At 46.5% G+C, this 22,613-nt stretch overlaps 1 protein-coding gene across 1 annotated transcript in view; it reads left to right on the top strand.

Annotated features, from left to right (window-relative positions):
* The window catches only part of LOC148222969 (TOG array regulator of axonemal microtubules protein 2-like), a 45,686-nt gene extending 27,342 nt beyond the window's left edge, over window positions 1-18,344 (top strand). Inside the window, exons 11-22 of the mRNA XM_088168641.1 lie at window positions 224-267; window positions 4,914-5,075; window positions 6,312-6,507; window positions 7,791-7,896; window positions 8,644-8,879; window positions 10,405-10,557; window positions 12,072-12,189; window positions 13,143-13,246; window positions 13,575-13,779; window positions 14,995-15,211; window positions 15,835-15,921; window positions 18,109-18,344. Coding sequence (XP_088024767.1) covers window positions 224-267; window positions 4,914-5,075; window positions 6,312-6,507; window positions 7,791-7,896; window positions 8,644-8,879; window positions 10,405-10,557; window positions 12,072-12,189; window positions 13,143-13,246; window positions 13,575-13,779; window positions 14,995-15,211; window positions 15,835-15,921; window positions 18,109-18,344 — 1,864 coding nt within the window. The remainder of the gene's footprint in view (window positions 1-223; window positions 268-4,913; window positions 5,076-6,311; window positions 6,508-7,790; window positions 7,897-8,643; window positions 8,880-10,404; window positions 10,558-12,071; window positions 12,190-13,142; window positions 13,247-13,574; window positions 13,780-14,994; window positions 15,212-15,834; window positions 15,922-18,108) is intronic.
* Window positions 18,345-22,613: the final 4,269 nt, after the last annotated feature.

A 22,613-nucleotide genomic window follows, 5' to 3' on the forward strand; every position in this document is an offset into this window, starting at 1 on the left:
AAGTTCAAGAATGAGTGCTGTGTTTCAGCTGAAGCTTGGCGAGCTCTGTCAGACTGCAGCAACTGAAAGCTTAAGGACAATTAATCAGCTTTGCATCATGTTGGATTTATGTGTTTCATTTCCTCTGTCACAGTGACCAGTTTGGGAAGTTTTGCTTCATTTCATGCTATACCACTTCCCTTTCCTTCTTCTCATATGTTCTTTTGTGCTTCTTTTTCTCAAGGCCACCATCCATCAGGAGAAGCAGCAAGGAGTCTGAACATGCAGGTAGGTACAGAGCATGTCTGTCCTAAAGTTCCCATTGGAATCTTGACACCCAGGTGACATTTTGAATGCTTGTTTAAAAATCACTCTTAAGAATTTCTTTAAATTTGTTTCAACTCCTTGATTGGCTCCATGGAGTCACCCAAAGCCCAGTCACTGCGAGTGTGGTCCAATGGTGCAGTGAAAATTCCTTCAGTGTTTTCTCCAGTGTGTAGTAGAGTGGCAGGAGCAGGAGTGGTACCTTGAGTCCCTGGACATTCAACATAAGAAAGGGATACATTCCTCTCCATCCTGCACATGCCCTTTATCTCCCTGCAGCATTTCTAGTGTTACAATTAGTAGAAAAAAGAAGGCATTTATCATGAAATGAAAAATGTTCCCTGTTCTTGATGTAGAAAACCTTTCCTTGGATCAATTTCTGAGTTTGACTCTTTGAGATATGAAGGAGTTTCATGGACATTGCCCGATTATGCACTATGAGAAATAGGGAAACTTCCTGTGACAGAAAGTCCTTATGAATTTTCCAATTAAGGAGAAAAAGATTTCTAAATGGATGCAGCCTATGCAGGGTCTGAGTTTGTCATCCTCTGACAGTACAAGCCCAAAGCCACCTATGGCAGGTTGACGATGACAAATCTCTTGCCTGACTCTCTCTGTCTGTGTCAGTGTTGCAGGCTGAGGCTGGGGAAGGAGATGCCTTCTGCCTTGTCCCCCCATCCCTGCCTTGGCTGATCCCTGAGAAGTAGAATTGTGGCAGACAAAATGGGGTCTCTGGTGCATCTGTGTCAGCCAATGCTTTCAAGTTGAAAGCCTCAGTGGAAGTCTGTTGTTATTGTTTTGCGTTCACTGGGCATGTAAAAATAGAAGAGATGAAATTTGAAGGGATAGTTTTGTTGATGCAGCAGAAGGGATCAGATCCTCTGGTCCCTTGGCTCCGTGTTGGTTCTGCGAAACCCTGGGTACAGCCCAGCAATTTTCTGAATAATTCAAAATCCCCTTGAATTCCTCACCCGTTAGATGAATTCATTGTAAAGGTTTGAGATACCTAACTCACTTGTTCCCTTATGAGCATGGCTCAGCCTCACGCAGAGGTAAGGTGGGAGCTGGGCTGCTCTCTGGCAGGAGGAAGGGTCTTGTACCAACCTGGAGAGCCTATGCACATTGCCAGGGAACAGTTCTGCCCTGCAGCTGCCCCCTGCCATCAGCTCTGCCCCGTGGAGCTGTAGGGTTGCTGAGCTGTGGGGCAGGGAGAGGAGCAGGAGGCTGCATGTGCAGCTGAGCCATTGCTGGCAAGCACAGGGCTCTGGGTTCCCTGCTGTCCCAGGGCATCCCAGAGGCCAGGGTGTTCCCCTGGGAGCTCTGTGCAAGGGGGTCAGGGTGTGCCCCTGTCCTGTCTCAAGTGGCTGCTGGCAGGAGCATGTTTCTCTGTGCAGCTATTTAGAAGTTTCCAGGAAATATGTCCCATCAGTTATGGAGCTTCAGAATCCTTAGGTTTGCATCGTGGCCTCAGTTACCCTTTCTGTGTCCATTTTGCCAACCGGACTGGCTGCAGTGCTCCCGAGGAGATTCCCCTAGGATCAGGAGTTTCCCTGCCAAATTCACAGATAACTTTAATTTCCATGGCCTTACCTTCCATCCATAATTGCCCTCCCTCCTCAAAGTCCACATCTAACTCTCTTTTCTTACTAGTCTGCAATGGCAAGAAATCCTTATTTGCAACACTGTTTTTTTCCTACTTTGTTGCCACTTGATTTTAAGCTCTTAAAGTATAAATGGTGTTGTATGGAATGATTAGTTTTCTGAATTTTAATAGCTGTCTTGGAGTGTATTTCAGAATGAGTTACATTGTTCTATTTGTATTAAGAAAATCAGCCTTTAGTCAGGCTGGCCCGAAAGTGGCCCAAGCTCATACCGCTTAGAATGAAAATCCTTGGGGAAAATGAATTATCTAGTGTCAAGAAAACAATTTATGTTTGGTAACACTCCTGCAATCTTTTAATGTCCTCTGAAATATTCCAACAAAATGAAGAAGATGTTGATCTAAATACATACAGGTATTAGAATCTGGGACTTCTTTTAGGAACTGGAAAGAAGATGTTTACTCAAATCAGCATAAGGGCAGATAAGAATCTCTGTCAAGAGCAATCTCCATCTCTGCCCTTCCCTATCAAACACAGAGCCTCTCCAGCATTGGGGGGCTGAGGCCTTCATCATGTAGCAGGTTTCAGTCTGCTGGCCAACACAGTAATGTCATGTCTCCTGCCAGTACCCCATCCACTGGGATAGGGTCCAGGCATATGTACCCTGCTGATCTCATGCCCCATCTCAGTGTCTTATGAGAGCTCTGCAATCTGGAACCTGTCTTGCCTGTTGCCCAGCATGATTTTTTTGAGGGCTTGAGTCTGCCAGAGATTTACAGGAACCTTTGCTTCCAGTAGCAGGCCTCCCACTGAGCCAGGCCACGGAGATGGATCATCCCACCAGTCCTGGTCTTATAAGTGACAAAGACCTGAGGGACGGCTTTGGAAAGGTAAGGGATAAGCACAGGGATGAGCAGAGTTCCTTTCCAGTGGCTGTTTAGTGCTTGGCCCAAAATGTCCCTGAAAATCATCATTGTCCGTTCTTGGAGGATGGAGATACTCTTGGGAATGTATTTGACAGCTATAGAGCAATTGCTTGGCTGTTTCCAGTGGTGCCAAAGTCACTGGTTTGGAGATGGTACTAAGGCCATGTCTGAAGCATTTTTTATGTGCAAAGGCCATTTTAGAGAAGTTGTAAATGGCAGAGCAAGCTGTACATCAGTGAAGGTGGGCAAAGGGCACCCTGAGAAGCAGAGATGCAAAGATTCTAATGTTGAGTATTAAGCAAGGCTGCAAAATAAAATGGGAGAGTTTGATTTTTCCTGGTTACCTTTCTGGCTGTATCTCACAGCCCTCTCATTCTCAGATTTTCTGCCCATTAATATCAATGTTTTTGCAACTTGTTTTCACATGACTGCTCCTTTTGGTCTCCTGGTCTCAGAGTCCTTTGGAGCTGAGTCCTTCAGAAGCCAGGAAGTGAGAAACAGCTGCAATTCCTGGCCAGGAGTGTTAAGCAACACCCAATTACTCCTTCTTGCTGCATATTGCACATGGTTTTTATTCTCCTGCCATGGCCTGTAGGAACTAAACTGCCTGCTCAGTGGTCATGGGAGCTCTTCATTTGTCTTGGAGCATTCCTGTGACTTGAATGCTTCGAGCAGGGCTTCCTGTCATAGGTTGCAGTCAGAGCAGTGTAAGGTTGTGGCACTAAAGTGTTCCACCTCACTGTGTGTAATTGCCATAGTGAGGATGAGAGACATTCTCCTGAAACTCTTGGAATGTATATGGAGCTGGATTAAACACTATGGCACTCTATGGACTCTGTGCTCCTGATGAGATGTTGTGCCTGGTTTGTTAGTCTCTGCTCACAGGCTGTGATGTATTTCCATTACAATTAGGTTTGTCCGCCATTGTGCAAGTTGGCTCAAAAGAACTTAGAGCAGAAGAAAATTGAGCTTTTGGAGAGAGAGATGAAGAAAAGGAGAGAGGAGAAAATATCCTTGCAGCTGCCTCCACAGAGAGTTGAGCCCAGGGATGCAGCTGAAGCAAGTAAGTGGTGCCTACACTTGTGGTCCTTTTTGACCCCTTGCTTGTCATTTGCAGTGTTGCAATCAGACTGGGCGGCTGTTCCTCTTGCATCTGAGTGGAAGCTTGCATAGGATTGACGTCCATTGTCCAAAGAAAAATCCAGAGGCATGAAGTGTCTTGCCCATGACCTCACAGAGTCAGGAACAGAATATCAGCTTCACCTCTAAAGTCTTTTAGAGTAGAAAATCCTCTCTTGCAAAGTAGCCTAGGGCTTCAGACTCTCTCCTGGAGAGCAGCTTCCAGGGAAGGTGAGTCCAGGAGAATGCTTTTCAGCCAAGGTGCAACCTGGAAGAAACCAAATTCAACTCCTTCTAGCGCTGAGCCAGTGCTTCTGTTGTAGCCCCAGGAGCAAGCAGCGTTCCCTAGGGAAACCTGGCTGAGGGGCTCTGGCTGCAGTGCTGTGTGCTCTGCCCCGGGGGTGGCAGCAGGGACCTTGGGGGCAGCACCCAGCCCGAGGGCATGACACAAGGTTATCTGCACTTTCTTTTGGGAACTTCCCCAGCCAGCCTCTGAAACAGGAAAACAAAAGCAATACTGGCTTGTCCTTGTTTCTTAGGGGAAGTATCACTGCAGTTTGGTTTTAAACTAGAAGAGGATAAATTTAGATAAGATATTAGTAAGTATTTTTTATAATGAAGTCGATGCAATGCTGGAAGCGTTTGCCCAGAGAATCTGTTGTTGCTCCATCCTTGAAGGTGTTCAAGGCCAGCTAACATGGGCCTCTGAGGAACCTGATCTTGATGAAAATGTCCCTGCTCTCAGAGCTTGGAGTAGGTGGTGGTTAAAGGGGCCATCCAACTGAAACTCTTCTAGGATTCTGTGATTCTGTGATCCTTGTCCCATGTTAGTTTGCCAGTGTTCTACTTTAAGTACTTTGGGATAACAAAGAGAAGCTACCCAGTTCCAGTAAGATTTCTTACCCTTTCCATCGTCAGGATGTCCAGCACACTCCACTTACAAGCTCCTCTTTGGTCCCTGCAGACTTTAGCCTACCACCTGTCAATGGCACAGCTTCCAGTGTGCAGAGAAAACACCCTGGTAATGCCTTGAAGAAGAAGGTCTTGAGGAAGCAGGACAAGGTGCCCTCAGTGCCCAGTATTCCCATCATCCAGGAGGAAGGCAGTGTCCCATGCAACTCCTCAGGTAAGCCTGCTCCATGGCAGCTCTTTCCCATACGGGTTTTTCCTTACACAAGGAGCACAAATTGCCTCCTGCCTCAGCCAGCACAGCTGGGCTCTTTGGTCCATAACCAGTCCTGAGAATGAACAGCAAATCTACTTTGCAGTTACTCCAGCTTGGTAGTACATCAGCAGTTGGTTCTTAGAGACCCATTGGAAAGTTGAGCTGAATAAAGCAGTGGGAAAGGCCTAAGCTCTGGCTTCCTAAGCTTCTGCCCATCCTGATAGTCCAAAGTACAGTGCTGGTGCCAGGAGGTATCTGTAACTGCAGGGATGAGCTGCAGGGCAGTGTGCCACGGTGTGCTCATTGTGCACCTATGAGGGCCACCACCATCACTTGTCCACTGACCATCTGGGCCCTCTGCCTGTGCTGCTGTCCGGCTTGGCAGCCAGCTTTTCTGCTATCCCAGCAAGGCTTGTCTCTGCATGGCAGGCAGTGGCTTGGTGCAGACGTGCTGCTGCTGTCACAAGTGCCCAGTGGCTCGTGGCTGCTGCCATCCCATGGCCTGCAATGCCAAGAGGGGACAAGCAGCGCCTCCAGTGTCACCGCACCCAAATACAGTGGTGGTTTGTAGCAGATGACAGCCAGGAGGGGCTGCCTGGTGCTCCCAGGCTGTTTGCTGCCTGCAGGAAATGCACAGCAGATAGTCCTTAGTAGCTCTTGTCTCTCCTTTTTGGGTAGCGTGCCGGTGCTATGATCCCAAGTACGGTGAGATAAGAAGAAGGGAGTTTGGAATGATCCTTGCAATGCTCTTTTCTAGTGATGCTATTTCCAAGTTCAGCATTGACCAGAATTGAATCTGGGTTGTTCACGCTTGGCTTGGTGCTGCCACGAGGCAGCTGCACGTCTTTCCTCAGGCAATTGCAGAGTGCCTCTGTCCTCAGGGCTGGAGGAAATCAGGGTGCTGGGACAAGAGAGGCCCCTGGGGGTTCCCTCCTGGGGTAGCCAGTCCCGCTGTTGGGCACAGTGTGGCGGGGAGTGTGAGCTCTGCTGCCTCAGGAACTGTTGCTGGCTGTGCTACCTGTGGCACTTGGGAGCTGGCAATTGCTGTGTGGGCAATTGTCAGGTTTAGCCTGGAGCTGTGCCCAGCTAGGGCGGCTGTCAGAAAGCACGGAGCCCAAGGAGGCAGAGGGCAGGGAAGTGTGTGAGCCAGTGCCAGTGTGCAGCACATGGAACCCTGTGTGGGAGCTGGGGCTGCAGGCCGCTCCATGGCGGGTGCCTTGCCCGGGGCTGCAGCACTCAGGGCTGACCCTCTCCTTACAGTGACCTCGCAGACGGCCACTGGTGCCGAGCGCCGAGAGGAGCTGCTCTGTGGCAACGGGTACAAGGACACAGCCTCTCCTGATCCACAGCAGTCCTTGCGGGAGGCACTCTCCCTGCTCGACAGCGATGACTGGTAAGAAAGGCCCCGGTCACTCTGTCTCCCTCTTAGTGTTAAGGGTGGTTAGAAGTGAATCTTGCTAGTGCCTCTGAGCCCTGACAGCCCAGAGGGCCAAAGGGCCCCGGAGAAACCACTGCAGAGCAGTGTGGGGATAAAGCTTGGAGAGCAGCCTTTTCTTGGCCTTGGTCTGTGCTGTTTCCTTATTTTCCCTGCTGCTCCATGGTGCTGCAAAGGACATCTTGAGGGAAGAGAGGAAGCTGTGGTACGAGATGATTTGCTAGCTGAAGGCAGAAGCAGGATGGCAGCAGTTTTGACTGTAGAGATTTGGGAGCCTTGAGGCACTGGCCCAGTGGGACTGAGTCAGATTTCTCTCTGGTCCCACTGCTGACAGCAATGGCAGGTGACAGGGTCTCCCTGTGACCTGCTGCATGTGCGTCCCAGAAGGAGCTGCAGGGAGTTGCTGTTTCTGAGAAATGGACTGAGCTGTGCTTTCAAATCTCACAGCGTGTCATTACTCCTGAAGGTGTCATGGCAGAAGAGAAGGAGAAAGAAACGAAATCCTTTAGGAATCTTGCATTTTTGGAATTCAACGTTTTCTTTCTCACTGCTTCATATGGGCCTGGGATGTTTTGTCAACATTCACCATGTGTCCCACAATTAGATACAGAGAGAAGGAGGCCCAGATGTGATAACACTACAAATGTTATGTGATATTGGTTGTCCTTTTGATATCTGAGTTAGCATCCACTCACTGGTGGATTCTTCATTCACCCAACGGTAAAGACACCATTCACACTGGGATAAGCATGAGAAATCTGCCATGGTGCACCCGCTTGTGCCGTTGCATAGGCTTTGCCCTTTCTCTTCTGCTTTCTCTTCCCCATTTTTTTTTTGGTGCCCTGTGAGGTGCAGAGAGCTTCTGCAGGTGTGGGGTTGGTCGAGGTAACACTCAGGGCTGCCCGTGGGATCGGTCACCAGCCCAGTGCAGCAGCCCTGATGCCTCACAGACCATCCTGTAGCTCCGGACCTGCACAGAGCAAGTGGCAAGAGATTTCAGAAAGGCTGTCTTCTAAAACAGCCTAAATGAAGACTCTGAAGGCCCTCTATTTGCCTTTTGGATTTGTGTATGCTTTTGAATGTCACAGCTTCCTGTGGAAATGAGATCCACGATTTCATGATGTACTCCTTGAAAAGCACCTCCCATTGCTTGACAGAGCTGCCAGCTTGGTAATTTCAGAGGGTGCTGTCTAGTTCTCGGGTAGAGAGAAAAATCAATCTTTTTGGTACTTGCTTTTCAGGGAGACGAAGGAGAAGGGACTGGGCATCATCAAACACCTGGCTGGGTCCCATTCAGAGGTCCTGCTTTCAAGACTTCGTGAGATTTGCTTGACTGTTACCAGTGAGGTGAGGACACTGTTCTAATTTGTCCCCTGTACTTCATACACGGTGTGTAGAGTAGATATGTGCTTGTTCATCTCCATGTGTGCTCAGGGACTACCTTCATTTCTGTTTTTAGACCTTCTATTTCTAATGTCTGTCACCTGTCTATAGGATCTGTGTGTACATGTAGCTGTATTTACTGGTAGGTTGGCTATCTGACACGCATCTTTGAGTGAGCTGCCATTAGAATGAAATGTGCAAATGCAGAAACAGATCCACTAGTTATGTTATTTGCCAGCGTCCTAAGCTCTGCCCGAGCTGCAATTCAACACTGCAAATTAGTCTGTAGACCTGAGTCTGTGTTTTCTGTTTCCTGGCTGAGTGCTTGACCAGCTGGTGTTGCTTTTTTGAAGAGAACAACATGACTCTTTATCTTAATGGCCTGTGCCTTTACGGTTTGAAAGCAGCACTTGCTTTCATTTGGTTCTTTGTTTATCAAATAAAAGAGCTTAAAATCAAAGCACAAGACATTATAGAAGGGTTAAGTAGAACATTTTAATGAAATGGGGTTTTTTTTAGGCCTGCAGTAAGCAGATCTGAGGCCAGAAATTGGTACCAAAGGAAATGCCTTTCTGTGCTTGTGCTTTTCTGCTCATAAGATTCTTTTATATTCCTCTGTACACAGTGGGATCATTTCCTGGGACTTTTTTCAAAGGCAACCGGTTTTCTATTCAAGGTGATTCTTCTGTTTCCCCCTCATGACTTCCCTAGGTGGCCAACCTCCGGTCTAAGGTGTCCCACTCGGCCATTGTCACTCTGGGAGAGCTCTTTGTGACCTTGAAAAAGGACATGGACTCGGAGGTGGATGAGGTTGCTCGGGTCCTTCTCCAGGTGTTGTGTAACTGCCCAGAGTTTGTTGAGAAAGCAGCCAGTCAGACCCTGGGGATCATGGTGGACAATGTGACTCCTGCACGAGCAATGACTGCTCTCCTGGACAGTGGAGTCAGGTAGGTTCTTCTTCTTTCAGTGGTATTCTTCAGCTTCTAGTGTGCAGGTGGGAGAAGGATGAGAGAAAAAATGGGAATGGTGTGAAAGAAGGGTCCTGTATCCTTCATCTTCTGTCAACTCAGTGGCTGGATTCTCCAATCCACCTCATTTCTTTCCTCTTGTCCCCAGTTTCTGCCCTCCTGCAGCCAATGAGTTTTCAGAATCACAGAACTGTAGAATATGGGGAGTTGGAAGGCACCCATCAGGATCATTTAGTCCAGCTCCCGACATTGCACAGAACACGCCAAGGGTCAAACCATGTGCCTGAGATTGTTGTCCAAATGCTTCTTGAACTCTGTCAGGCTTGGTGCTGTGACCACAGGTCTGGGGACCCTGTCCCAGTGCCCAACCACCCTCTGGGTGAAAAATCATTTCCTGATATCCAACCTAAACCTCCTCTGTCTCTGCTTCCTGCTGCTTCCTGGAGTTCTCCCAGTCTGTCAGAGTTGCCTAAATGTGGTGAATGGTGGGGAAGAGAAAGTGCCTGCAAAGGCTAAGGATTTGTTCTTTTGTGCTTTTGTGGGAAGAGGGACAATTGCAATTGCAGCTGTGATCACTCTTTGATATTTCACAGCTCTAAGCGTGGAGGCCCTGGGAAAAACCATGCATCCTCATCATTGCATTAACTTGAGGAATAAGGAGGATACTTGATGGGGCATGGAGCATATGGGGGACAATGTGCTGCATGTGGCACAGGCTGCACAGCAGGTGCAGCTCCTGCCAAAAAGAGGTTTTGTCTGACTATTCTGGCCATAGAGCTCTATTTTCTATTCAAACTGATATTTCATGTTAGCCTTGAGATGCTGAATCACTTTACAGGCGCCTTCACAGGCTGACTGCCATGAGACAGCTGAAGCAAATGCTGCCTCAGGTGTTTGTGCTGGGCCTGATATTTCCCAAAAGACATTCCCAAGAACAGGGAAATCTGTCTAAAATGACTGCCACCCTTTCCTCAGCTTTGGAATAGGGAAAAACATTCAGATGTATCCCTTGCCAAGCCTCAGAGAAGAAAGAGGCTGCAGTGCTGTATATTCTGCAACTTCACGGCCCACAGCATGTTTCTCCTGCGTTTGTTGTTTTCCAAAGCTCTGCAGATTTGGAGATTAATGGCTGGATGGAGCCTCAGTCCTTCTTCAGCGCTGTGTAGTGGGTACCCTCTGATGGGTCAGCAGGAATTGTCTTACATTTCTAAAGAAGTCATATGTAATCTCTTTCTTTAATCTTTCTCAGAGTAAATATTGAGAAAGCAATTGAGCATCAGATAGTGCAGGGAGACTGAATTCCTCCCTCTTTCTTGCAGGCAGTCCTTCTGTCCAATGCTAACTTTGAGTTTGTCTGAGGACAGAACCTTCTATGTGTGTCTATATTTTCAGAGAGAGCCCAAGCCTCCGTCCCCCAGCAAGGACAGGGAGCACGCTCTGGCCAAGGCCTGTGCTGCTCTTGCTTCTTCTCCCTGTGCCCCAGTGTTTGCTCTCCTGTTCCCAGGAGCCGCCACGTCCAGGTGCGGAAGTGTGCGGCCAAACTGCTCCTGTCCCTGATGGAGAAAATTGGAGTCACGAAGCTCCCAGGCACAGCCAGGGCTGAGAGGCTGGCGCACGCGGCAGGGACCCTTGCTCAGGACCGTCACAAGGACACAAGGTAATGATCTTCATTTCACCTCCTGAGACAGGAAAACTCTTTTGTGTCTGTCTGTAAAGGCAAAACCACAAAAGAGTGGAAACAAAAGGAAATGTGAAGTTACCTCAATGTGTGGATGAAAGCCAAAGAATCTTGGAATGCACTGAGTTTTATGGGACCCATGAGGGTCATTGAGTCCAGCTCCTGGCCATGTGCAGGACATGCCAAGAGTCACTCCATGTGCCCAAGAGCATTGTCCAAACGCTTCTCGAGCTCTGTCAGGCTTGGTGCTGTGACCACTGCTCTGGCTTGCCTGGGGAAATGACTGTACTGGGTAACCTGAGGTTGTCCAATATAAATTAGTATTGCCAACTTCCTGTGACTTGAAGGATTCTTTTCTGAGATCAGAAGAGCTCCGATTAGCCAGTCAAGCAAAGCCAAAGGCTGGCTAATATTCATCACTGAAGCATACCAAACATCTATTTCTCATTAACTTAAGACTTTCCTAGAAAAATTTCAGGACTCCTTAGCTAATCTATGTAGGCTTTCTAAACTTCTTCTGCAGATTTCTCTAATGCTGTTTTCTGAGGCTTAATGACCTCCAAATTTCTTCTTGAAGAAAACTGTGGTTTCCTACTGGCAAAAAAGGGAAAGAGGGGGAGCAGCTGGGATCTCAATCAGTCTCCCTGGCCACTGTTGATGGCCACTCCTCCTCCCTGCTGGGACACTCCAGTTCCCCAGACAAGGGACCCGGTCCTGCCCCCCTGCCAGGCCCGCAGCCTGCAGTGGAGCCAGGCTGGGCCGGTGTTTCCTGCATTGCTGCTGGAAGAGAAAGAGAGCTCTTTTCCAGGTTAGCTTCTTCAAAATGTGTGTTCATGGAGTGAACTATCTTTCTCTAATTACTTCCTCAAGCTGTCAATAACCAAACCAGCGTTCAATTAGTTTCATCAACTTGCAAAGCAAGTTCTCATAAAGAAAACCTCTCTCTGGGTCTGTCCTCCCCAGGTGAAACCAGTACAAAAGCATGAGGTGTTTTGTCCTGGCTTCCCTACCAGTTCAAGAAAGGCAAATTATTGTGCAATGGCAGCAAGGCACTGCTAATAGGATCTGATAACCAAGCAGATTTGTTTCACTTGTTCCCTGGGATCCTTAGATCCCACAGAAGCACACCCACAGATGCAGAGTGAAATGGTATTTTTTGTCTCTCTGCTGAGTAGGCAATGCCTTCTCATGCAAGGATTGCACCTAATGAGTTATAAGGTATCAGCCTCTTTGATTAACAGACTTCCTTTGTTCACTTTTCCTTCCTTCCTTCCTTCCTTCCTTCCTTCCTTCCTTCCTTCCTTCCTTCCTTCCTTCCTTCCTTCCTTCCTTCCTTCCTTCCTTCCTTCCTGCCTTCCTGCCTGCCTGCCTGCCTTCCTGCCTCCCTCCCTCCCTCTCTCACTCTCCCTCCCTCCCTCCCTCCTTTCCTCCCTCCCTTCCTTCCTGGAATCCTTCCTTCCTGTCTTCCTGTCTTCCTTTCCATCTTTCCATAGGCATTATGGACAGGAGATGGTGAAGATGTTGATCAATCACCAAAAATGTAAAATTCTTTTGGAACGATCCATTCCCGCCCGTGACCTGGAAGATATTCTGAGAAGAATGAAGAAGAAAGTAAGTGCTTGGCAGGAAAAATGTCTCCTTTTTGCAGATATTGCCACTGCTAATAGGAGATCAAACATGGGATCAAACATCTCATTCCTCTTCTGCTGAATCATTTTGCTCTTGGGAATGAGCTGTTAATTCCTACCCTGTTCATCTGCAGACCATGAAGTAAATTATATTATTAGGGGAAAGGTGAGGTTTTGAATATTTTGAATATTGGTCACAAACAGGAAAGGGGAAGAGGAGAAAATGGGTTTATATTTGGGTGTAACCTCCCATCACATTCTCCATACTCTGCCCCTAGTAAAGCAATTGAGTGAGAATAGTGCATCTGAAGATAAGAGAGTCGTTCCAAAACACACTGGAAGCAGTAGTGCCAAGAAAATTTCCAAAAATGCAAAAGATGTCCAAGTCAACCCTAAGTACTAAAATTACCGTCTGTCTTTGGGAATACTGCCTTGCTTTCACGCCCTGTGGAGCTTGAAGAAGCTTGGTGAATTCAGCAGCATTCAGTAGAAAATGATTTCTTTGTTTGAGGGGATTTTTTATTCTTTTTAATATACGAAATAGAAGGGATTGTGCCTTTGTGCAGAACCAGGGAGAGCCAGGTTGAACCAAATCACTATGTAACACAGTGAGCCCACCGCCAAAGAGTCCAAATTTTTCTGCTGCTTCTTTAAGAACATTCGTTGACACCGGTTTGCATTATTCCCATTTATGCTCCGGATTCATGAATTTGGGTTTTAGACTGCTGCTCAGTATTTCATCACCCATAACCTGCCTTGAGCTATTGCAAACAGGGTGTTGGCATCACTGATTCTCTGGTCTGTTTCCTTCTGTCAGTTTGGAAATATTTCCCTAAGCCTTGGCAGCAGTGATCCTGGTTCTAACTTGCGTTTTAAACAGGCAATTTCCTATTTAATATTCTAAAGATTGATGGGGCTTTCTCTATGTCGTTGTAGGGGATGGAAGAGCAGAAGGGTGAATGCCCATCTGTCAAGAGCCCAGTGAAGAAGAGGAGCGATGGCTCCAAGAAGCCCCAGGCCACATTGCCTTCTAGTCAAAGGTACTGAGCACTTTTGTTAGATGTGACAAAGCACATGACAAGCTGGACATGTCTCTTCCTCAGGAAAATCTTTCTGGCTGTGATGGCCTGTGCCAGAGATTGTTTCCTTTCCCTACAAATGCTCTGTGGCACAAAATATTTACTTCTGCATTAATAATATGTGTAGATTGTCTCCTGTAATGAGTGTCGTGAGGTCCACAATGATTTTCAGAGCCTCATGATTTTCTAGCTTGATATCACATCATTAGGAAGGCTCATCTTGATGCTTTGCTCACAATTATCTGCAGGTATTGTCACCAACAAGTTGTAATTTCCTTTTAATTTCCAGGGTGAAGTCAACCTCTGATGGACGCCTCCTCCACTGTCCAAAAGCCCAGGTCACATTACCTCCAGCTAGGGATGAAACGGAGACGCTCCAGAATCTTTACAATCTCCTGGAAGCCAAGGGGTTTGAGGCACGGCTGGAAGGAGTGGTACTCCTCCTAGAGCTGTGCAAAAACAGCCCCAAGCTCATCACCACTCACATTGTCCAGGTATGTAGGGTATCTTCACTGTTCCTTCCCTTTAACTCCTCTCCCAAGCCTGTAGCAGTGAAGTTAATTCAGTGTGTCTTGGCACTACATCCTGGCTGTTTGGGACAGGCTGGTCCCTCTGACCCAGACTGACCCAATTTAATGGAGGTCCAGGCTTCAGGACAAGTTCTTTCAGTCCAGCTGCATTTGTCTGGCAGGTGCCTATTGATGCTGTTCATCAGATGATGCCAGAATTTTCCATTGGTGTAACTTCTGCTGTCTCCTTAGTCGCAGTTGGGTTAAGTGAAGGGAATCCAGCCACTGAAAGCATGGCAATTATTCTCTAGACAAAAAATGGGTTTGGATGGGGAAGTGTCAGGCTGGGCTAGTTTAAACCAAGGGTACTTTTGTAAACTCCATCTTGTCTTGCACAGTCAAAACTCTGGCTATTTCTTTCCATTCTTGTCTCCATTCCACTTGGTAATGATGGTGCTCATCCTAGTTGTTTTTATTTTTCTCTTTGGAAAAGGAGGAAAATGGCCAAGGACAGGTCTCGTCCTTCTCCTCCCAGAAGCTGCTTTTCCCCTTTTTCTAGAAAATGGTGCCTAATAATCACAGAATCACTAGTTTGGAAGAGACCTTCAAGAACATTGAGTCCAGATGTGGCTGTCAAGGGACTGAACCTGCTCTAATGAGAGCTGTACAGCACATTAAATTTCAGAAGTCTACCTGTTAGTTAGACAAATTGTCTGGATTCTGGAAGAGTTGATCAGAGGCCTGCATTTCTGCAGACAGGTTCTGAGACAGACAAAATAAAACTTAGATGTTGTCTGGCCATAGTTTTGCAAAATCATGAATTGCTCTCAGTACTTGAGGCAACTACATAGAAAAATGAGCATTGTAAATATCTGCTTCCATACTTGTAAAGCAAAGGTAGTCTTTTGAATGAATAAATGCAATTAATTTAATGATTTATAGGTGAAGAGAGACACCATAGGAACTATTCTGTCCCCACACAAACCTCTAAAAAAGAGATGAAAACCTTTACTCCAGAATGAGGTTGCGCAGCCATTCCAGTGAGTGGCCCATAGGAAAAGAGTGAAATTGTGCAAGCATTTGCTGACCTGACAGAAAGGATTGCATTAATCTTTAACATTGCTGAGTGCTCATTTTTACATCCCTTCTTCAAACAAGGACATTTTAATTCAGCTTCCATGCTCTTTGTTCTCTTCACAGATTTTTGATTATTTTGTCCTGAGAATATCTGACACACATAAGAGAGTGAAGCAAATGGCGCTGGACATGCTGGCAGAAATGATCACTATCCTGGAAGATGCCTTGAACCCGGTGATCATCCGTCTGGTGGAAGGAATGCTAAAGAACCTGAACTCAAAGGACCCCGGGGTTCATGCTTCAGCTGTGAATGCACTGGAAGCATCCATTGCTCATTTAGGTAAGGATGAGCCCTGACATGGACTCTCCCCAACTGTGTCTCTGCCTCTCTGACACAAGAGAACACTGAGTGCCTTGAGAGCTCTTGGTGCCTGTGGAACACTCCAGCTGACATCCATGGGGCAGAATGGCTGTAGGAAATAGCTACACAGGCAAGGGCTGCTCTAAATTCCTTTGCTGCCGAGATTTATGTCAGCTCTGAAAATGCTGCTCAAGGGAAATAGGCCTGAAAAATGGAGTGTTGAAGAGGCACATCTTCAAGGGCAGTTTCTACTTTCTCCACCTCAGGTGTTCTATGAACTCATGAACTGCCTGATTCAGTGCCTTTCTGTATCCCAAATCTGAGCTTCTTCCTGTTTACTCTGCAATGCAAAACCCTTTCACTTCTTACTTGTGATTTAATTCTTGAGATTTCTGATGTGAAATGTCTAACATAGCTCCAGCAGAAAACTTTTCATTTACAAATGTGAAAGGAGAGGCTGGAAGGAAAGAAGAACAGGATTCAAAAATCCGCAGAAATTTACTTGATTTTATAAAATGAGGCTGCCATTGCCCTTGCCCTCCCCACGCTCCTTTCTCCTATGACCTCAGAAGAGTGAGCAGAAATGTGTGTTTCTCTTGTAGATAAAGTATCACTGATGAAAGAGTTCAGCCACCAATGGAGTCAACTGAGTGGCCAAGCTCTACTGGATGTGACAGAGCGTATCACAGGTATGGCCTCCCCTTCTAAGCCAAGAGGTCTTCTCAGGAAATATTTACAGGGAACTCCTGTGAATAGACAGTAGAGTAGCTGCTCCAACTGGGGAGGTGCTGAGCTTGTCCCTGCTGCCCAATCCCCATGGCAGGTGTGTTTGGCAGGTTTTCCCTGGCTGCTGCAGAGGTGTGCAGCACCTGAGATGGGGGCGGCGCTCGGCCTGGGGGCTGAGCTTTCCCTGGGGCATCTCAGAAGCCACGTGCAGGAAAGGGAAGGGCTAAAAATACCCGAACTGGCTCCTCTCTTGGAAGCTCAGGGACATCTGTGATCCATTAGGGAAAATGGTGGCAAGTGCTGTTGCAGGGGATCCGTTTGTTTTGTGCTCACAGGATTCTCGTTTTGCTCTTGGAAAGTTTTGAGGTTGAACCCTGTAGTGCCTGGGGTCACAATTAGGTCGAAATTCTACACACATATTAGAGGCACAGATTTGGTGCAAGGCAGCCTTTGGGGGCAGAGGGGCAGAAGCAGAGTGCTGAGGCTCCCTGCCTGTGCTGTCCAAGTGGCATTGGACTGAATATTTCGGGCTGTGCAAACAGTGTCTTCCTGTGTCGACACTGTCCAAAATGCTACAATTGCAGCTGATAATTGATCCCTCAGAGGAGCTTGCTGTGTCAGCAACAGGCAAGGAATGGAAAAATGATAATCTTAATATATAGTAGAGAAGAAGATTTATAGCCTTGCTTGAACTGGGGCTAAATCCACTGCCAAGTGAGGCAGCATCTTTATGTGCAAGGTTTGATACACTTTGTGTCTTCATTAGGAATCTCAAAACGGCAGTGTTCAGTGATTAGGAATGTCAAAGGCCCTTTAAAAGACATTTGTATAAAGAGGATCTCCATGAAGAGGGAATTTATTTTTGGAGTTATTTTGATCTCCTTTTCAAAGAAAGGAATGAAACATAAATTAGGACTACTTTAGAAAGAGCAGATGTTCTCTCAGAGATTTAGTAGGAACAGCCAGTTGTTTCTCAAGTCCCATAGTGACCAATGTCTTTAATTGCATTTAAACTGAAATTAATTTCCACTTTGAAATGGGTACCATAACCCTTTTCCTGCTTAGTAGAATTGGTTTTGGGTACTTTCAGGAGCTGTTTAAATGTTGATGACTGCTGGTGGATTAACAGCCTAGAAAAAATGAAGTCTCTTCCACTACAGAATAAGAAGTGGCTGCTATAAAAGTTTTGGCCTGTGCATAAAATAAGAATGTACTGCCGAGCATTTCAGGGTTTGATCTCTCAGCCAAATCTGCCATACAAGGAGCCAGTTGGTAGGAAATTTTAGTGTGTGTTTGATATAGTTCAGGAAATGAGCAGGGAGCAGGCTTCAGAGAGAATATGAAAAACCCCTCGTGATTTGGTTAAAATTCAGTCCCTTGTCTATTATTTTTTTCTCTCTATTCTGCTGTTTCAGTACACATTGCAAGAAAAAAAGGCCATTAACATTGGAAGGGGAAAGGCTATTAAAATGTGGAGATGCACAAATGCCACAGCAAATGGGTCTGGTTAGTTATCTAAGACACCCTGAGGTTTTAAACAGCTGTTTGTTGGAAGCCACAAAAGCATTCTGCCAAAGACACCAGCTGGTCACTGATGTTTCTAATCCAACTGTCAAGCAGCACCCATCTCTGGTGGGCTGGAGTTTGGAAGTGTAGTCCAATACTGTCCTTTGGAATTTGCCACTGAGCAAAGGGAAGAGCCAGATTAGATTTTTGGCACTTGACATCAAGGGTCACAAAAATGGAATCATCCTTTATATTAGAAATCTCTCAATTGTCTCTCTATGGTGCATTTCCAAATATTCAGTGTGGATTTAGAAACTTCCTAATGGAAATAGAAGAGAAGTTGACATTTCAGTCATTAATCTGCTCACTGCATCAGTCTATTGATGCAGAAACAGATTGTGAAATAATTTACTAAAGGTACAAAGTCTCATAAATATACAAGGCTCTGTTTGGAGAAATTAGTCCTGAGGGCTTGGTGGTTCTGTGTTGGGGAGGCTCAGCTGCTTTGGCCATTTCTGGATCGTGGGGCTCTGTGTGCTATTTTGCTGATCTTGCCAGAGAGGCTTCCCAGAAGCAAAACCAGAGGTAGATCCTGGTTTGCCTTGAGCTTGGTGGTTAAGGAGCTTGTGTCTCTGTCCTGGCAGTGCTTGTGGAAGGCGTTTATGGCAGGAGCCCTGAGGTCGTCCAGCGCTACGCCCTGCCCGTGCTCTGGTCCTTGCTGGAGAACAAGGCGCTGCCTGTCCGAAGCGCCAATGTCCGCACTGTGGTCACCAGGCTTGCCTCTGCCCTCCACGAGGTGATGGGCACCCAGCTGCAGAAGCGTGCTGCCAGCCAGCCTCCACATGTGCGGAAAAACCTCTCCAGCATTTTGGGCTGGTGAAGGATGGATGTTCTCCAGAAAGTTGACCAAGTGCTGAGATGGACACCTCCGGATTTGACATTTTAGCTGTGCCAAAAACGACGAAATACTAAAGAAGGGCGTGCATCTGCCCCTGCTCTCTCCACTGCCCTTCATAGTCATGGCATGCTCAGGGGGCCTGAAACAACTGCAGACTGAGGACAAGGGGAAGGCTGAGCAAGGCTCAGCCTCACACAGAGGTAAGGTGGGAGCTGGGCCGCTGTCTGGCAGGAGGAAGGGTCTTGTGCCAGCCTGGAGAGCCTGTGCACATTGCCAGGGAACAGTCCTGCCCTGCAGGTGCCCCCTGCCATCAGCTCTGCTGCTCCCAGTGCCGCGTGGAGCTGTAGGGTTGCTGAGCTGTGGGGCAGGGAGAGCAGCAGGAGGCTGCATGTGCAGCTGATCCATTACTGGCAAGCACAGGGCTCTGGGTTCCCTGCTGTCCCAGGGCATCCCAGAGGCCAGGGTGTTTCCCTGGGAGCTTTGTGCAAGTGGGTCAGGGTGTGCTCCTGTCCTGCCTCAAGTGGCTGCTTGCAGGAGTATGTTTCCATGTGCAGCTATGTAGAAGTTTCCAGGAAATATGTCCCATGAAATATGGAGCTGTGGAGCCTTTAGTTTTGCTTTGTGGCCTGTGTTAATACTTTGTGTCTCCACTTTGCAGACCTTATATGCTGCAGTGTTTCCAAGACGTTTTCTCTGGACATTCCTATGTGGATTAACTCACTAAGTCCTTGCCTCCACTCCAGAAGAGCTCTTTCCTCCAAGATCAGGAAGGAGCTGCCACCTGTCTGAGAACTGATTGAAAGACAGGATTCATACATTAGCCTTTAGAGTTACAGATGTACATATGTTATGATTGGTAGCTGTAGGTTTGAAGAAACAGGTTTCGATTGTAGAAATGTGTAAAACAGGGGCCTCTCTCAGAGAGAGATTAGAATGCAGGAATTGAATTAAAACCTTTAGATATTTATCTAAAATATATTCAGCCACTATTATATGAAATAGGGATGCAAGATTAACTTTTGAGTAAGTAAGTGAGAATATGTTTTACATGCCTTAATGAGCAAAAGTCTTAGGATCCAGTGTAAAAAACAAGCTTCTAAAAAAAGCTTTAGTAAGAGCTCAAAAACTGTTCTAGACATAATAAAAATACAGTAAGCGTACTGCTTTCATTTGTCACATAAAATAGAAAGGCTCTATGTGCAAGTTATACATGAACTTGCATATTATAGAACTAGAATTCTAATAAGTTTAGTAGAAATGCTTCAGATTCATGTTTTTAGCTCCTTGGGTAATTTGTAAATAAGAATCCAGGCACTAGGGAGAGACTCTCTCTCCCCCTCTCTCCTCACCACCGTCATCACTGTCCGGAAGAAGATTGGAGCTGCTGCTGCAACTTCTGTCTCTGCTTGAGAGTCTGTGCCAGGCCACAGCTTGTACCTCTGCTCAGGAATCTGTACCAGGCTGCAGCTTCTGCTTCTCATCAGGACTCTACTTCAAAACCTTTTAACATAGACTTTAACACCTGGGACTCTTGCTCTTTTGAAACTGATGTGCCTTTACAATAAACAACTTTACAGCAACCAAGAACTTCTGTGTTCTTTTGAAGACCTAAACCCATGACAATATCAACATTCGATTGTATCTTCAAAATTTTGATGATATATTTTTAATTGTATATATTTTATTTTGATTGAATGCTTATGGTTTTTCTTGAATTATAAATAAACGAATTTTTTTTATAAAACAAGCAGAGAATCCAAGACCAGCACCTGCTACTCTAGAGGAGATGTGCTGTGTTTACAGGAGTGCAGTTCACTTGGTGTGCCATGTCTCACTGTACCTTTCCTTGCTGGGCCTCTCCTCTTCCTCTTTTGACATGTTTTCTTTGTGGCATTTTGGCTGCCATTTGTGACTTGGCATTACAATGGGGCCACATATTGATATGTTTGCCTGACGCTGGAGTCAACAGATTCTGTATAGTCAAAAGTTTTTCACCTGGATGTATTCTGCGCTCGCAAAAGACCTGAGCAAAGAAACAAAGAGAAGTGTTCCAAAATCCCAAAGCTTTGCTCCTTTGCAATCTCACCCAGATCTGGCTCAGATGTGTCTTCAATCACCATTTCATAGGTAAGAAGAGGTCGTGGGAAAAGATGCACTGCTTTAGAAAAGACATTTGTATGTACATTTAGCCAGCACAGCAGTTCAACAGTGTTGTTTTTAGCTGTTTTGCAGAAGGGTGAGTGGACTGTGAGGCCAACAAAAAGTGACAAGGTTTCCTCAAATCTATTTATACTCCTGAGTGGCAATCAGCTCAGAGCTATGGGATAATACCGTAGAGCATCCCACACACATTCTGCCTCCAAGAAAAGCTAGGCTTGGCTTCTTAGAGTGAAATAAATAGAAGAGTAATCAAATGGACAATGAAACTTGTCACTTTAGAGTTACTCTTCTGCTTTCCAGTGTCAATCCTGTGCCTCGTACTCCCAAGCTTAGTTACAAACAAGTGTTTGCTTAAAAATAAAGATATTGCTTAAAAATTCACAGGCAGCTTTATCAGGAAAAACAGATTGAATATTAAGCAACAAAATATTAAGCTCTACAAAATTTGTTGACAACTTTTACACTAGTACTTGCTAGTCAGTTGAGGCACAAACAAGGGAAAAAAAAGCAACAAACAAATTGGAGTCAATCAAACCAGAAATGAATCGAGAACTGTGTGCATGTGTGTGAGTGTGTGTGTGTGTGTTTTTAGGTGCATTTGACAAAGGGACAGAAAGGACAAGGATAAAAAGGAATGCGGCCTAAAAGCTTAACAGCACTCACTCAAGCTTAACAGAAGTTAAACTGGAGCCTCCAGGAGAGGGGGGATGGGCCCAGGATCCATTGTTGATGGGCGATCCTGCGAGTGCAGCAAACTGGAGAGCTCGCTGGCTCCGAGAGGCCCCACTGCAAGGGAGGTTGCTGCTGGCAGCCGCTGTGGTCTAGGAGAGCTCCAAGGGCCCCTTTTGGAGCACTGTTGATGGGCCACAAGAGAGTGGCCTCAGCCATAAAATGCTTTGTCATGGCCGCACTTGGGGGCAGCAGCCTGCCTTTGAAAGCGTGAGGGGAGGGATGTTATGCCATCCAGGCAAGAAAAGCAGTTTCCAAGGTTGTTCATGGGAAAGCCCAGGAGCTCGTTAGGCAGCACAAGTTCCTGGGAGCACTCCGTGTTTGTGATCAGCTCCAGAGGAGCTGAGCCCAGGCGCTGTTCAGCAAGGCCGAGGCCTAACAAGCTTTTCTGAGATCACAGTGTGGCCTGACAAGGCCATGGGGGATTCACCATCACTATCTGAAGCATGAAGTTTTGAGGTAGGGTAAAAAGGCCTTGCCGCAGTGGAAGTCAGCCAATTCCTCATGTGTTGCAGTGTGTTTCTTGTTAATGGTAGGTTTTGTCATTGTCTAATCTTGTGGTTTAGTCCAAAATTATACCCTCTCACCCACCTTGTCAATCTATCCTCAACTACCTGTCAATCCTGCTTTGTGCCTGCCTCCTGCTTAGAATTCCTCTTTGGAAATGCGTTAAAACTCGATGTCTAATTAGTCCATGTGGCCCAGGTTTACCCCTACCTCTCTCTCTGGACAATGCCTTTGTAAATCCTACCCTTTATCCCCTCCTCAGAATTTCTCCAATTTGCTAAGAAATTGTACCTTCCCCTTGAACCTTCCCCATATTTAAGTTGTTGCAGCTTTTCCATTTCTGTCTTTTGCCCCATGGATTGTCCAAAGTAATAAATCCTTTTTATCTTGTGCAAAAGTCCTCCACCTCCTCCTTGCCTCCTTCAAATGCAATCTGACAGCCAAAAGGCCATGGAGCCATAGCTTGAGCCACATCTAAGGCCTCCTGTTCCCGCAGTGTGACCCACTCTGGGCACGGGACCATAGTGACAAAGTGAGCACAGCTCTGGTCGTTGTGTCACTCAGGCATGTGATGTGGGAGAATCACAATGTGCTACTGATTCCATCTCTCCCCACTTTTCCAAGTTCTTGGTGGCAAGGTCACTTAGCTTAGACACAGAGCTCACAAGAAGTGCTCCTGTAGTTTTCTGCACAATGAATTCAAGTGTGATTACATGTCCCAAATCATGTTCTCTTAAGGTTTAACTGCATGATTTGTGGAATTTCTGGAGCAGCAAAATTGCTTCCTCAAACATTTACTGAGCATGACATGGAATACAGAGGAAAGATTTAACGTTAAAAGCATTGACCTGGCAA

The sequence above is a fragment of the Sturnus vulgaris genome, chromosome 8, assembly GCF_052056855.1.
Source record: "Sturnus vulgaris isolate bStuVul1 chromosome 8, bStuVul1.hap1, whole genome shotgun sequence".
NCBI classification, from domain to species: Eukaryota; Metazoa; Chordata; class Aves; order Passeriformes; family Sturnidae; genus Sturnus; species Sturnus vulgaris.